The following is a 15,719-nucleotide window of genomic DNA, read 5'->3' as shown; positions in this document are numbered from 1 at the left end:
TTTATTCAGAAAAGGTGACTTTATTAGGATTTATACTGCTTTACGGAAATAACCAATAAATAACACCCTTATTAACAGAATTTGAATCAAAAGTAAAATACACATTTAAATATAAATTCTTCTCAGAAAAACACGTTTGTTTTGTTTCAAAACTCTTTCTGTATTCTGAACAGAAATACAAAAGACATACAGCAAATGTAGTGTTCGAAAAAGATGGTTTCTTATCAATGGAAAAACCTGTAAAAAAAAAAAAAATTGCCATACCTGTATTATGTAAAATATTGAATAAAAAAAGACATTGTAACATCGCAATCCACTGCTCAAGTATTCCAGATGAAGGATTTGCATATATAAAAATGAAGCAAATCAAAGTCATACAAACAAGAATGTCCAGAACAAAAAGGGTTAACAATATGGTTATAACTATCGATCAAAATGCTCAAACATAAAACTAGGGAAGTAGATAGTTTTTATGCAATACTTCGGGATACCACAAGGTGGCGCGGGTGAACAAGACAATAAAATCACAGCCCTTAAGAAAAACAAAACCTATGAAAACCCTGGTGATTCGTATCAGATATTGCAGAATAAAGTCAAGTTGTATAAGTGACTATTTAAAATAACCTTGGAAAAAAAAGTTACAACTATATTCCAAGTTTAAGCCCTTTTGCGACTTCATTTAGTTGCATAAATTAGTAGCAAGTATGTATGAGATGTTCCATAAAGTAACCCATTACTCAGAATGATGATAACCATACAGATAGTAGTGTTCAAAAACTTGTCTGTTCTTTTTTGTTTAGTTTTTTTTTTAGGTCAAATGACGAAGTGTGATTTATGCCCCAGTGTTCATTGAGTCAGGTCAACATCACATTGGCCATTGCAACAGTCAGTTTTTAGATGTAAAACGTTTACACATCCTGAAGTGAAATAAGGTCTCAGCCTGGCTGTTTAAATCTACTGAAGTAGGTATGGATACAAATCACTGGTAGGCATCTTAGAAGAAAGATGATTAAAGACAAAGCTGAAGCCATGCAAAGGTGCACATCCAAACGAGACATGTTGTAACAGGTGAACTCGGTCAGCAGGTTCCTTATACTCCCACATCACTGTGGGAAAGAACAGGATTAGGTAATTTCTCACCCAACCATCATTAGTCATTCTCTGGCATTCAGTGACTTCTCAGATACTGTGATAACCTGCATAACGGTGAACCGAAGAATGTGCAGAGTGACGCTTCTTGTAAGTGTGGGAATTGTGAGCACTGCCTTTGCTCTCCAATGGAAACAGACCTACTACTGCTCCACATGTCAAGACGTAGGCAAACTTTCCTTTTAGTGCTTGCTTTGAAATATAAAAGACAACATGCTTTCAGAGCGGTGACAAAACAAGGCCCATCGGGTATCATTGTACAAAGGAAGGCCAGAACCGGAATAAAAGGCCTTCTTTTTGGACTATTTTCGGAGCAGGGGCTTGCTAAATAAATAGAGGAAGGAAGAAAAACAGCTATCATGTGTGAGGAAAAGGAAATGTGGCAAGCGCATTAAAGCAAAGCTCCCAAAATAACAGGTCCGCAAGGGCTGCTTCAACCTCTGAGGGATTTCAATATTCAATAAGTTAACACTTAAAAGAAAACAAGAGTGTCTGCCATCAAAGCAAAAACGTCAGTATACAAACAGAGACATAAAAGGAATAAAAAAAAACAAAAAAAAAACACACTCTTTTTGTAGAAAGACTCAATGCAATAAAAACCCCAGCTGAGCAACAGCTGCAGTGTGGATAAACAAGTAGTTCAGGGTATGGCTTCCCTCACAGACAAAGGTAAGGAAATATAATAGTGTAAAGACAAATAAGGCATTTTGACACTAAAATATCGGTGTAACGTTTGTACAAGCGAAATGAAATATCACGACGATATTTCAGCCAGACGCTGCAGCAGAGTGGAGAAGCCGGCGGCTTGCTGGTAGAGCTCGGTGACGCGGTCCATCATCTCCTGGGTGGCGGTCGCCGACGGGTAGTTTTGTGCTGCGCCCTTGGTTGCCACGACGACCGCCTTCAACACCTGGCAGAGCCTCCCTCCGGAAGTGGTGATCTGAAACGAAGGAAGGACGCGACGTTTGCTTTGATTCAGTTCAAGCGTTTACAACAGGAAGACTCGGAGAGCAGGAGCGTACCTTGGCCCGGAGGTCGGCGGAGGTCAGGAGGCGGGACAGAGTGTCCCCGATGAACACCAGCTTGTGCGCGGTCACAATGAGACTCTTCCCCCTGGCGACGAAGATGCGCGGCGGCTGGTTGCCGTGCACGCTGCTGTCGAGCACGTCGATGGCGTCGGCGAGGCAGGAGAGGTGGGCGAAGCTCTGAGAGGAGTAGAAGGAGAGCAGCTCCGAGTCCTCCAGGGAGAGGGCCACCGGCAGAGGAGGCGAGGGAGTCATCTGTACGGGGAAACGCAACGGTGAAGGGTGGAAACGAGAGACATGGAGGAGAAGACTTCAACTCACTATGCCTTGAGAGAGTATTTATACTCTTTCAAGTTTTTCTCATCACTTCTGCAAACTTGAATGCATTTTAAGGCTTGTTTTCATATATTTAGGAAGTAGAACAAACATCGTACATAAGGTTTTCAAAGTTTCACAAATAATCTGAAAAGTGGTGGCAGCGTTCAGCCCCTTTTACTCATACACATGCAACCGATCGCCTTCACTAGTGACCTTATAGTGAATAGAGTCCAAGTATGTGTGAATGTAGTCTAAGTTTTATGAAGAACACCGGACGGGTCAAGGAGCAGGTTGTGAATCAGTTTAAAGCAGGTTTAGGTTCTAAAACAACATCCCGAGCATCTAACAGAGCTCAGTTCGGTCCAGCCTCTGAAAATGGAGAGTATGACACAACTGCTAACCTACCAGAACCTAAACTCCCATTGAAACCAACAGGCCGGGTAAGGAGAGTACTGATCAGTAGGCGTGTACCAATAATTTGGGCCCAATTTTGTTAATTTTGGGAGATTGGTCGATACTTTGCTGATTTATATTTAGCAATTTTTTAGACAAAAAGGAAAATGGCGGATCAGGCTTTTTAAAGATATTGGGGCATCATTATTAACCAGAGCATTCGAGCAGGACAACAACCCCAGAGGAAAAGGTTTATAATCAAGGCACATTTATGTGCTGGAATGGGCAAAATACCAGACATAAACACAATTGAGAAAAAGGGGCAGGACTTGAAAATCAATGTCTCTGGCACTCTCTGAGGTTGAGCTATTTTACAAATTAGTACAGGCAAAGATTTCCGTCTCTAGACTGCAAACAAACAATAGAGACACTCCATAAAACTTGCAATTAAAACAAAATGCCACACTTACAAGAGTGAAAGTTTTACAGTCAGGTATTTTATTCCTTCCACTTCACACTTATGCACTACCCTGTTTTGTTCTGTTACATCAAATTTTAATCAAATAAATTAAAGTTTATGGTTTTTACTTGGCAAAATGTGGATAAATTAAGGGCGTAACAATGTCTTGCAAGGGCATTCCAGATTTCAATAAATTGTTGGAACATATAATTTGGGGGAAAAGCACTGAAGAAATAGTAACAACCCAAATGAAAGTCCAGACTGAGCCACAAAAAAGGCTTTTACAATTGTCTTCTTATTGTTAGTCTTCAAAATACACCATACCTTTTCTTGCTCATGTAGTCAACCCAGGTGTGAAAAAAGAGAAATTATTATAACATCTAAAACAACCACATCAGAGGACACAACAATAACGAAAAGGCAGCACAGATTCAGATTCCAGTGTGGGAACAGCAGCCTAGAAAATGATTCATGCCTAAACAAGGTTATATGACACAGTCTCAATTATTTTTTCAAAATTATAGCACAGCAAGTACTATTATTGAAGCCGTACACAGTTATTGGGACCTGCCTAAAAGTGCAGAAAAAAAAACCTGAGGTATAATTTGCCTACATTGAAATCCATTGCAACAGGACTCCCTGTGACTGCCATGTACTAATAAATTCATCCATCGAAACCTAAGGGAATCGCAGACGCAACTCCACGGTTTGAAAAGTCAGAGTGAAACGCACAACTCCGCGCAGTATATCAAAAACAAGAGAGGCTGCTGAAGGAAGGACTGTGCTTTCTGTCACTTATTGTCCTGCGGCCTCCTCACTATGTGAGGCCAGATTGTTGAGACTCACAAGCGAACTCTTGTTTTTCGTCTGGGCCGCGATGACAAGGGAACCCTGCGAGGAGCAGGAAAAATGCAGAGTGCTGCACAGAAGACGTGACTTCAGTTTGGTGCAGCAAAACAAGACCTCAGAGTCTGACGCTGGACGCTCAGAGTAACTAATTACGGTTTCTGATGTCTGTGTATGTACTTTCGACACCAATCGGCAGGGCTGCGAAGGCCAATGCAAAGCCAAGCGAGTCTTGGGAAGCAAACAGCTACAGCTAGCTGGATTAATGAGTCACAGTGCTTACTAGTAAACAGAGCGCACTGTCAACTCAGAGTGAATAAGTGACTTATCCGAGTGGAGCTGCTGTTTGTGCATAAATCATCTGTGACAGCAGGCAGAGTGACACAACAGGAGCGTGGTACCGTCATGGGAAAAAAGACAGAAAGTGCACTCCAGCTTTAAGAGTTTTACATATCAAGACATAATAAAAAAGAAAGATTTGGTCTTTCAGGTTTTCAAATGAATAAGATCTACTCTCAATTGCACAAAGACACAATAAATCCTACACTTTCCAAATGCAGGGGAAAAATAGAGTAGAAGAAAACACAAGGAAAAGAAAAGTGCACCTCTGCTGCTTCCATTAATTTGTTTTTTTTAAAAAGGGAAAATTGTATCCAGGTGTTGCTGCAGGTGCCTCTATAAAAACAGAAGCGTTGGCAGTTTGACAACACAGCGCGAAGGTGGAAAGTTGTCAACAGTGACTTCACCAAAGCACCTGTTGCTGGCCATCAATCTCCAAAGAGCTACAACATTTAAAGTCCTTTCCTCCGCAGTGAGAAAAATTTTTCTCAAGTGGGGAAACGCTTGAGACCAATCTTCCACGGACTGCACTTCCCAGGAAATTCACCCCAAGCTCTGACTGTGCTAAGCTCTCTGGATCCGCAGGCTGGAGTTGGCACGTTGAAGTCTGACATTAAAAAAAAGATTGGCTGAAAGCAGAAAGTTTATTCCTTTTTAAGAATATGACAGAATGACTCCAACGTTCCTTCTGGAACAATGTGTTTCTGACAGAAATGACCAAAGACAAGATCTCTGGGCATAATGCACCATGCTATCCAAACTAAACAAGCATAAGAGCGCAACAATCCATACCCACCGTCGAGCACACTAGTGGAAGGGTTATGATTTGAGCTTGTACTTCTGGTCATTGAGCCACTTATGAACTCTGCTCCATGCTAAAGTATTACAGTCAAACATGAGGCCAGCAAAGGGAGTTTGTCCAAAATGGGTCATGCAACAGGGTACTGATACTAAACATAGCTGCAAATATACAACAGAGGGGCTAAAAAAACAACATAATTAAGGGTTTCTAGTGAATGAGATAAAGTCTAGATCTAAACATGACTAATATGCAGTGGTGAGACCTCGAGAGAGAGTTCGCAGTTAACAACTAATTTGCAATATTGCTCTAATTGCCATGACTTAGTGAAGACCAAAATATTTTTTCAATTAGTGAAACCACAACAGAACCACAGTGTACTTCCTTGTTCCACAGGACTGCATGTGGAGGTGAATAACACTGCGGAAATTACTCACCCTTTGCTCTCCGGTGAAAGTTTGTCCATTCTCAGAGAGGACATCCGGAGGAAGATCTGGTTTACCCTAATATAGGGAACAGAGAACCGTCAGTGGTGACTATGAATACTTCTTCGCTCATAAACAGTGACTGTTAGACTGACCTGCAGCTTGACATATCCAACACTGTCTCCTGAAGGTACCGGGGCTGGGACTGAGGTCAAGCCAATCCCAGCGTACTCGTTGCTGGGGTCCTCTTCTCCATTAACGGGGCCCATGGTTAGGGTGACGCAGGCAGGAGTTGGAGGCAAAGGAAACATAGGCTGAGGGGTCGGAGGCAGGGGCCGTTCTTGGATCCAGCTCCCTTTACGAGAACCCATTCCACCGCCGCATGACTTCCCATCAGGCACCGGGAGCGCTGGCAGGGGCCTGCGAGACAGAGATTCCTGGGAAGACAGACGAGGTCGCCCTTGAGCCTGCAGGAGGAGGGCGGACTCCTCCAGAGAACGCTGGACCAGCGATAAGAGCCCCTCGTTTGGAGGAGCGTTACCGATGGCAGATAACGCCGGAAGCACGTCCGAAAGCCGAACCCAGGCTTGCTGGAGAGGCGGCGGAGGGTCACCTGTGTGACTGGCCTTCCAGGTGGACAGGATCTCAGCCAGAGATGTAGCCAGGTCCCGCGAGGACAAGGACGAGGCGGTGCCCAGCAGTGAGTGGACAAGGTTCGACAGCGAAGCTTTCCATTGAATGTCGCCGGAGCCGTTGCTGGAAACAGAGTGGCGGCGAGTGGAGGCGGAGGAGGACGAAGAACACGAATGGGGAAGCACTTCAATGGTCAGGGAGGGCATGTCGTAGATCCCACAGTCAACCTCAGTGGAGTCTTGTTTCTGATCTCCGCCACTGGCTCGTTTGTCAGGTTCCGGGACAAAACAGACCTGTCCAACGTGCATGATGTCCTCAGTGGGGAGGCTGCTGGTGGACTCACCCAGCACCAGAGGGACACCTGGAAGAGTGGGGACACTGTAGACTTCGTCCTCGTCTTCATCAGGCTTTATGTCTGCCACGGGTTTGATCAGAGTGACTGTGGGGACGTCATAGACCTACAAGTGGCGAAAACGACACATTTTCACCGAATGCGTATTCCTTTAACTTTGTAACTGTAAAAATGAGGAAAAGTCAAATGAAAATTCTCCGCGAATGTGATAGGATGATGTTTTCTCTCAAACAATATGTATTGGAAACTTCTTACCAATACCAATAAACAAATAAATCTGCTAGTGAGAAAAATACATTAAAAAGCAGCAACAAGTGTACACACCCTTAATCTAAAACTTTAATAGGAGTCTATCTGCAGGCCACATCCTCACTTGGCAATATTTTCCCACTACGCCCTACAAGCATCCGATAAATCTATCAGACTCTGTGGTTATCTCTTGCGGCAGCCTCTCCACAGGACTCCTTAGATTTTCTGTCAAATTCAGATCTGGATCCTTGTCGGGTCATTAACACTTTTCGTCTGGTGAGGTAATCCTGGTGTAAATTAGATGTGTAGTTGAAGTGCTTAAAAAGTGCTATCATCTCAGTTTTCAACTTCCAAAACTGAATTGTATCCATTTGAAGAAAAGTTGCACGTTTGTTTGTGTTGCTCCACAGACAAAACATAAGAGACGAAAGGTTTAAGTTTTGGTATCTGACCATAACACATTAATCCACATTGTTTTGGATGGTTTTAGCCAAGTAAGCCTGGATGTAATGCTCTTAGTCCAGACATATGGAGAGCAGAGGTGATTGCTGTCAAGTGCGACACACAGCCAATACTTACAAGATGTTTCTGGTGCTCCTGGTTAAAAAACAATTAACCAGTTTCCAATTGACGTGAGCGAGTCTTTATTTATCTGCGCTGCGCAGATACTTTTGAACAATGAGCTCCTTTAAGCTTACCTAACCTGTTTGCACACCAAGGGCTTAATAAAAGAATACAAGACGGTGCTGAACTTCATTTCAGATTAACCAGATGCGCTATACCTGACGGCAGGTGTGAACTCAGGAAGGTTGAGAGCTAAAACAAAATCAAAAAGTGCTTCAACAAAGTATTAGCTTAAGTGGATGCACATTTATGCAATTAAATGATTGTTTTTATTTTGTTTTGGGTTTTTTTTTACCTTTTCCCCTCCCAACAGATTTTGTCGTTTTTAGTTGAGTTATACAGAAACACAACCATGAGAAGTGGAAAAGTTTTAGAATATTGTTATTTTAATTTACTTCACAAAAACTCACCCTAACTGCACTTTTAGATGGAGTTCATGCCGTTTAATTTAGCAAAATACTGCACTTTTGATTATCAAAAAGTCTGAAATATATAAAATTGAAGTGAGAAAAAAAAAGGAAATCACACAAAGATCAGCAAATACAGTATATACAACATTTGGAATTACTGACCTATTTAATTATTGACCACTTTTGTACACCCAATGAGAGGAAGAAACTGTCTAATTACATTTGGGACCAGGGAGGAATCGGGACAAAAGGGAAAAACAGTCCAACAGCTGGCACACATTCTAAGCTAAGATTAAAGGGGAGGCCACTGTGGTCAGGGTGGTGGTAGTGCTGGTGGTGGGACAACCGTAGAATGGCCCTGACACATGGGTGTGACTGGGAGAAAATAGTAACAACATTTGGACTGGATAGACAGGCTTCCCCAGCCGACAGAGACAGGTGTGGCCCCGCCTTGGAGGGGGGCAGGGAGGCAGACTAATGGTGGTATGTGGGAAGAAATAGTGACAGGGTATGTGATAGTCATCTCCCGCATTCACGACCCACTGCACTTGTATAGGCACGAATTCCAGAGTAATACCGCAGCTTACAGTAATTTCTAAACTAATGACTGCAACGAATGACACAAAACTGTCAGGATTACGTATACAGCACAGTTGTATTCCTAGCCTCTGTAAAAGACAACCGATCGAAGCAATTCCTTCACGAACCTTTTCCAGGCCAGTTAAACTGTTGTTCTAAATCAAAAGAAAAGCGGCAAAGTTTTTTCTTCTATAGGAAACCCCAAAAATTGAGAGTAGCCCAGTTTTATACAACACTTTCTAGAGTTTTCTTAGGACTGAACAGGACCTGATCACTTATGTTGTGATCTCAGGTTTGGTAGCGATTCAAAATGATAGTTGTTGGGATGCACTGATCAGTCAGAGACCGGGACTGAAATCAAACAATTTTTCTAGTAAAAAAAAAAAAAAACATTACAGATTTTTTTTTTTATTAGTCAATTAACCAAAACATAAAAAGAAAACTGAAGAAAACTTGTATTTGCTGATAAATAACCTAATCAGTATATCTCCAATTACTTGATGTCGTATAATTGGAAAGTCACAAAACAACCGACATTTCCTCATTTTTGTGGTGCAAACAGGTGTTAGATGTGCAGGACAATCATATTTTTCTCTGGTCTATGCAGAGAAAAATATGCTCCTTCTTGTGAGCAAGAAGGAACTTCTTGAAGAATGAACTTGCTCACAAATAGAGATAGCAAAGTACTATTACTGTTATTAAATCAAACAGAAAAAAATCAGACATGCAAATATATAACTTACTCCTGCAACATTGACAATGTTTTCCGTGAGTGGCAGCCATATTTAATCTGAACTCTGAGCAGTCGAGGAGCTCTGACTTTCCACTTCAGAATTTTATGTAATTACAGAAAGTATCAAGTGTCTCTTTCTGATTATCGTTGGATATATGGCAAATAAAATTAAGGAAGCGTTGCCTTTTGAGGGTAGTTTGGTGGACAGTTTAAAACTTGGTCAAGGTTTCCTTAAGGTGTAGACTGGTCTCAGATTCTCAGTAAAAACCAGGATTTTATGGTATAATGTTATTCACAATTGCTTAGCATAATGTTAAATGATATTTTATCTGATTACATGCCTCACAATCACATGTAATGAAATATTTTTGAAAAACCAGCAAAGATTGTCTGTCATAGTGTAGCAGCGTTCTTTCAGTTCACTCATTTGCAGTGTGTAGCAACAAGTAGGGAAGGGGCTGAGTGCTCAATGCAGCTTTAGAAACTTCCAGTTATCCTCAACACTTACTCTGGGATCTCACTAAAATAACATAAAACCATGAGATGACAGAAAAATTGGCTTTGACTTCCCATTAATGGCCATTTTGGCATCCTACAGTTGGAGGAAAGGGTAAGGATTATTAACGGGATTTAACAGAAGATTTTATCGCATTTTCGGATTCTTTAAAAACATTGAACTCAAAGCTATTTCATATCTTTTAAGACACATACTAGAAATGAAATACTTGCTTTACCTCTGTGTCAGGGTCAGCTTGTGATTGGACGCTGCGTGGGGTGTCATAAATGCCATCGACATCCTTTACGTGAGTAGATTGGATCGGCTGCTGCCACCTGCCACTTGGAGGGGTGTCATACACCTAACATGGCAGCAAAGGATACCATCAAGCTATGACTCTACATCTGTATGAGATCATGCATCATAACAACTTTTTGATGTAAGGTACAAAAGTAAGAAGAGGACCATAAGGGTTTAAAGACTTGTACACCATACCTGGTCATCTGCAGCATCCGAGTAATCCTGCTTTTCTCCAGTTTTGTTCGGCACTCCGCCGCTTCTATCCAGGCCGTTGCTCGTCTTTTCTCCATTCCCCTGGGGAGTTCTGATTTGCTTGTCCTCTGGTTGCAGCGGGCCTGCAGGACTTGCCTGAGCCGTCAGCTTAGGGATGGAGGCGACCAACTGAGGTGTTGCTTGCTGTGCTTCTTTCCTGGTGACTCCTCTCACCGGAGGGGCTGGTGGAGGAGGTTTGCGGGCAAAGTTTGGCGACCCCGGAGCCCTGGCTTGCCCCGCTCTGATTGAAAAAGGGGATCTTGCCGCACCAGGTTTGCCCCTTGCAGCTGCAGAGTTTGGGGGAAGACCCTTGAGCAATAGTCGGGGAGACGCTTGGGTTGGAGTTAGCGAAGATGGGTGTTGGTGAGCCAGAACTGTGGCGGGTGGCCGATGTAGGTTTGACCCTACAAGGGTAGGTGTTTGGTAAACTCCAGGAGTGTCCTGACTTGCTTTGGGCTGTGACGTAACACTGATCCCAGAGGTGCCATTAGTGCAGAGAGTACTGCTCACACCACCACCTGTTGGGGACTGGTAAACATCATCACTTGCAAGTGGCGTCCCTTTGGGCACCAAGTAACAGTCGTCTGAATGTCCTGCTGTTGGCTTGTCTCTCGGAACAAGGTATGTAGTGTCTTCTGGTTCATCGGTAGCCCTTGGGACGCCACTTGGAGAAAGGTAAACAGATTCTGAAGCCAGGAGAACTCCAGGCTGCCTGGCATGCGGAGCTGTAGAAGGCATGGGACTTAGTGGCTTCTGGTAAAGAGTTCCACACATTTCTGAACCACGCCCCCTTAAAGACGGAGATCGTGGCCGTCCTGTCACACCAATATCCCAATCAGGTCTGGGGCGAGTGCCAGAACTTGAGTGTGAGCGCGGACGGCCGGCCTCCACTCTGCGCAGCTCTCCAGTTCGAGTCGCGACTCCCCCGCCTCGACCTTCGCCTGTGGCAGGCGGCGACAGGTATACTCCGTCAGCAACGTCCGTGCTTCCAGCGACAGCAGTCCGAGTCAAAGGAAGGCCAGGGCATAGGTATACAGAGTCTTCCTTCAGTCCGGGGGCAGGCTCAGAGCCTGGTGGTGGGACGGTCTCCAAAATTCTGAGGCGGTTGGCAGGAACAATGCCCTGTTTGCCATGCAGGGAGCACTGCCACCAGCCTGGCCCGCCAGTCTTCTCTTGATCCAGAACCATCAAGATGTCGCCCTTTCGGAAAGCCAGCTCCTCAGGGCTTTCTGCTGTGTTGTCATACAGGGCTTTAGCCAAAATCGTCTAGAAAAAGAGGAGGAATGACAGTGGGAATAGAATATGAAAGAGAGCTGTAGTCTGCAGTCTACGGTTACACCTGTTTGTCTAGTCTCACATGTTTACGCCACAAACAATTACACTCAGCAGTACTTGATTATGTCACCATATTTTGTCACCTGACTTTTAAGAGAGTACAGAGTGCATTTATTACCTTTCATAACCGTTAATATTTGTTTATGTACCTTCGATAACCGCTGTAAGGAAACATGGTTATTTGACTCGAGATCAAAACTTCTTTTGTTTTGATCTGGGGTTATAATCTCTCAGAATTTATATGAATAATAACTACAATCTCCAGACTAATTAAGGCGATTGAAATATATTCAATGTCAATATAAAAAAATATGCAATTCAACCACTTATATGATAATTTATCAGTATGAGAAATGTACCAAGAAATTGGTGACCAAAAATGTGAGACTCTCAGCTCGATTAACAATGAGCGATACCCGGCTGGTTTCCAATCGGTTAAAGTACCAGAGTCTGTTCACTTTGCTACATGTCCATAGTTTTTTTGTTTGTTTGTTTGCAGAGTTAGACATTTCATGGCTAACAAAGAACCGTTAATTTGCATCTGTCTTGGGAACATTTGGTCATATTGATGAAGGAAGAAATTGACTTGGAGCCGAGTGTTGTGGGTAAAAACATTTGTCTGTTGGAATCTCAGTACGAATTCACACAACATACTCAAACCACACTAATAGCCAACAGAAGTGTCTAAATACGGTTCAAAAGGTCAACCCCAAATCCCTTTGCCTTTGTTTTAAATTAGTGATAATTATTTGACTATAAGTGGAGAAGTAACCCAGAGTCGTATCGACATGGTACTGCCAAGTCAGATGGACTTTGTTGATTGTTTAGAGCCAGTAAATGGGGAGAAATGACACTGAATAGTGAAGAGTTCAGAACATCTGAATGAAAAGGGAGGAGAATTAGTAGACCACAAAGCACAGAAATACACACACACACACACACACACACACGCACACGCACACACACACACACACGCCCACGCCCCCACACACACACAGAAAATCCAAATCTCAAAATCCCCAGCTGGGTCAGTAATGACGGCCAAAAGAGAACGAGGGGAAGCAGTCAGAGGTGGATCAATGATCAAATGGACACGGGAGCTTAATGTTAATGAGCAAGATGAGAGGGAGGGGGAGGGGATGAGAGGCACATCTGTCCCTGGCTGTTTAGGGTTTAATTGCCAACCCAAAGCCAGAGAGTCAGACCCCCTTTCATTTTCTAAACCAAACCCCCATCAGGGACAGAGAGGCTCCAATGAGCCATGAGGGAGCTCCCCTCCCTCTGTCCCTCAAAACAGTAATGGAGGCAATAAGGACCTTCATAAAAAAATATAGTGGAAAATCTACAACAGCTACGTGGCCATCATGTTGTCCAGCTTATGTCAGGCATTTATAATCTCCTCTGTCCACCACAGAGAGATTGGCATTTTTTATTTTTAAATAAATCCATGCACATAGAAAGATAAGACGTGTACTTACAGAGACAGACATGACTCCAAACTCATTCGATATTTCTCTGAGAAACTGTGAAACTAGGTGTTCAGATCGCTCAACCCATCCGTGCGGGTCAGATCAGACCTGCAGAGATTTTTGTCGGACGTGTTGACGGGCAGCAGCAGCAGAGAGACTGGCTGCCGAGGCACAGCTGGCTCTGGACAGGACTCATCTCAGTGGCGTGGCTGCCTCGAAGCCCCCCGTCCTCCTGCGGATCCTGTAATCCATGTGGAGACGACGTACACGCTTTGATGAGACACAACAACTGAACGCCAAACCGGTCCAGCCGCCTAAAGTCGTGCATCATCCATATGCAATACAACGTGTGACGAGCGATTGTCGTTACGTTACGGTAATGCCACCCTAACAGATTGCATTTAAAAGCAAATGGTGCACGTTGAAATGGTAATCTAGCACGTTGATAGCTGGAATGTGTGTGTGTGACATGAAAAATAATTGTTAATTCGTGTAATTATGAGCTGATAAGACGGCAGTTAACCGTGCCGAGGCCTAGCTGTAAACACTAACCGACGGGATAACACTCTCTAACGCTGGTTGTCCATATCGCCCCTTGCTGCTGAGGCTCAATTCAAAACAATAGTCCTGGAGCGTAGCATGAAATCCCAGCTGTTACCAGTCTTATCGGCGCTAGAGCACAAAGCCGTCGGTTTAAAATAAAAACAAATACCTGGCTTCCGTCTTATCGTGGATAAACTTCCCATCGACGTAAGGCTTTCAGGGAGATATGTGAGGAATCGCGTCTTTCCAGGCGTGAAAATCTTTGGCCATTGAGGTTCGATCACACAAACGTCGGAGAGCAGACGACGCATGGGCGTCAGAGTCGTAGGGCAACGTCGCCGCCATATTGTGAGTGGCATTTTTTTTTTTTTTTTTGGACTCAAACAAACTGCTGTCAGACTGTTTAGTCACCTGAGTTTTTGTTCAAGTTACATCTGTATCATAATAATTTCGATGTATTCATAAATTAAATTTATTTCAGGAATATAATTCAAAAGACTAAACTACTTTATAGATTTATTGCACAAAATGATGTATTTTTGTGAATCTGAATGAAAGTTTGATTTATCTGTCACTTTGCCTCTGGTTCATCTGAATTTCCTTACTGAGGAGCAATACAGGCAGTTTCTATTTTTCTATTCTGTCTATTCTATTTCAAGCATTAAGGTCAGCACATAGGAATATAAGTGTTGACCTTACCTCAACGCAAAGGTTGAGGTAAGGTCCTAGGAAATGGGTAGCTAAAATCTTTGCAGACCCCACACATTCTGGACACATACTGTTTAAGATTCTTTCTTCAGGTAGGTACAGCAGAGTGATATTTACAAAAAACAAAACAGTTTTTTTTCTCCAAGCTGTCTTTCTGGTTAACATGAAATGGTCGAATTTCTTGCTTTTGCAAATTTGGGAAATAAAGCTGATTTACACATTTCTCTCATTTCTGTTCATTTTGATTGAAACGGTTTGCAACTTCAGAAAGCAAAAGAAAAAAAAAGTAGTTTCTTAGAAAATCAGAATATTACACAAGCTGAATAAAAAAATAATGTTTAAAGCAGAGATGCAATGGCACAATCAAGAGAAAGACTGCTGACTTAACAGCTAACCAGCAAAGGTCACTGACACCCTCCATATGTGACACAAAAATGTAATGATGAATGAAACTGGTTGTTTAAAGACTGCCGTTTCCAAGCATGTTGATGGAAGGTTGAATGCTTGAAAAATATGGAAGAAAAAGGTGCACAAGTGTAAGGGGAATCTACAGTCTTAAGAGGATTGTGAAACAGAACTCATTCAGAGGTTTGATTTCTATTAGCTGCATTAATCTTCAACGCTGACAGAAACAGACACTTGACATAAATCACTTAACTTTTAAAATATGTGTTTTCCCTTGTGATTTAAAGTGTTGACTTCACAAAACATTTCCCTAACATTATCATTCATCCAGGAACGAGGTCTGCAGGTCTTTACATGGTTTTGACATTTAGTATGTGATTAAGATAAGACCTTCATATCTTGGACAGTGTTGAGATACTAGATCATTTACAACTGAGGAAAAACTACACAATTAGGCACTTAAATAAGATCTTTATGGTTAGACACTTTGCTTTTTGTCATCCCTTTATCCTAAAAATCCAAGTAATTCATTATTTATAAATATTTTAATAATTAGCAGAAAAATAAGAATAATACATTCTTAACACCTAAAGTTAATCTGAATTTATAGCTTAAGTGGTACTTTTTGAGCTAAACAAATCTGGAAAAACTGAATGTGAATTAGTTAAAAAGGCTAAAACTACATTTCATTAAATTATTTCGCATATATTAAGAAGTGAATTCATCTACAATGAAAAATTATTTCACATTATTGTGTATGAAAACTATATATATATATTCAAAGTAGTTTATAATACATTTTAGTGCCTTTGTTATGTTGAAAACCACTTTTAATAGTAATAATCCTATAATCCTCCAGGTTCACATGCCACTCACA

At 42.3% G+C, this 15,719-nt stretch overlaps 1 protein-coding gene across 1 annotated transcript; it reads right to left on the bottom strand.

Moving 5' to 3' along the window:
* Positions 1–7: 7 nt before the first annotated feature.
* Positions 8–14,084, bottom strand: LOC102237373 (embryonal Fyn-associated substrate-like). The gene is made up of 8 exons (XM_005807251.3): positions 13,899–14,084; positions 13,196–13,427; positions 10,326–11,648; positions 10,069–10,191; positions 5,910–6,845; positions 5,767–5,832; positions 2,172–2,429; positions 8–2,089 (listed from the first exon to the last, which is right to left on the bottom strand). The coding sequence occupies exons 2-8, from the start codon at positions 13,205–13,207 to the stop codon at positions 1,904–1,906; spliced, it is 2,904 nt and encodes a 967-aa protein (XP_005807308.1). The 5' UTR covers positions 13,208–13,427; positions 13,899–14,084; the 3' UTR covers positions 8–1,903.
* Between the last annotated feature and the right edge of the window lie 1,635 nt (positions 14,085–15,719).

This window comes from Xiphophorus maculatus, chromosome 14, assembly GCF_002775205.1.
Source record: "Xiphophorus maculatus strain JP 163 A chromosome 14, X_maculatus-5.0-male, whole genome shotgun sequence".
Lineage (NCBI taxonomy): Eukaryota > Metazoa > Chordata > Actinopteri > Cyprinodontiformes > Poeciliidae > Xiphophorus > Xiphophorus maculatus.
Note: the sequence above shows the minus strand (reverse complement) of the source record. Positions and strands in the feature narration are given on the sequence as shown.

Coding starts and splice junctions, on each gene's coding strand:
- LOC102237373 (XM_005807251.3), bottom strand. Junction 10,192..10,325: donor CGGATGCTGCAGATGACCAG/GTATGGTGTACA, acceptor CTGCCATGTTAG/GTGTATGACACCCCTCCAAG. Junction 2,430..5,766: donor CTTTCACCGGAGAGCAAAGG/GTGAGTAATTTC, acceptor TTCCCCGTACAG/ATGACTCCCTCGCCTCCTCT.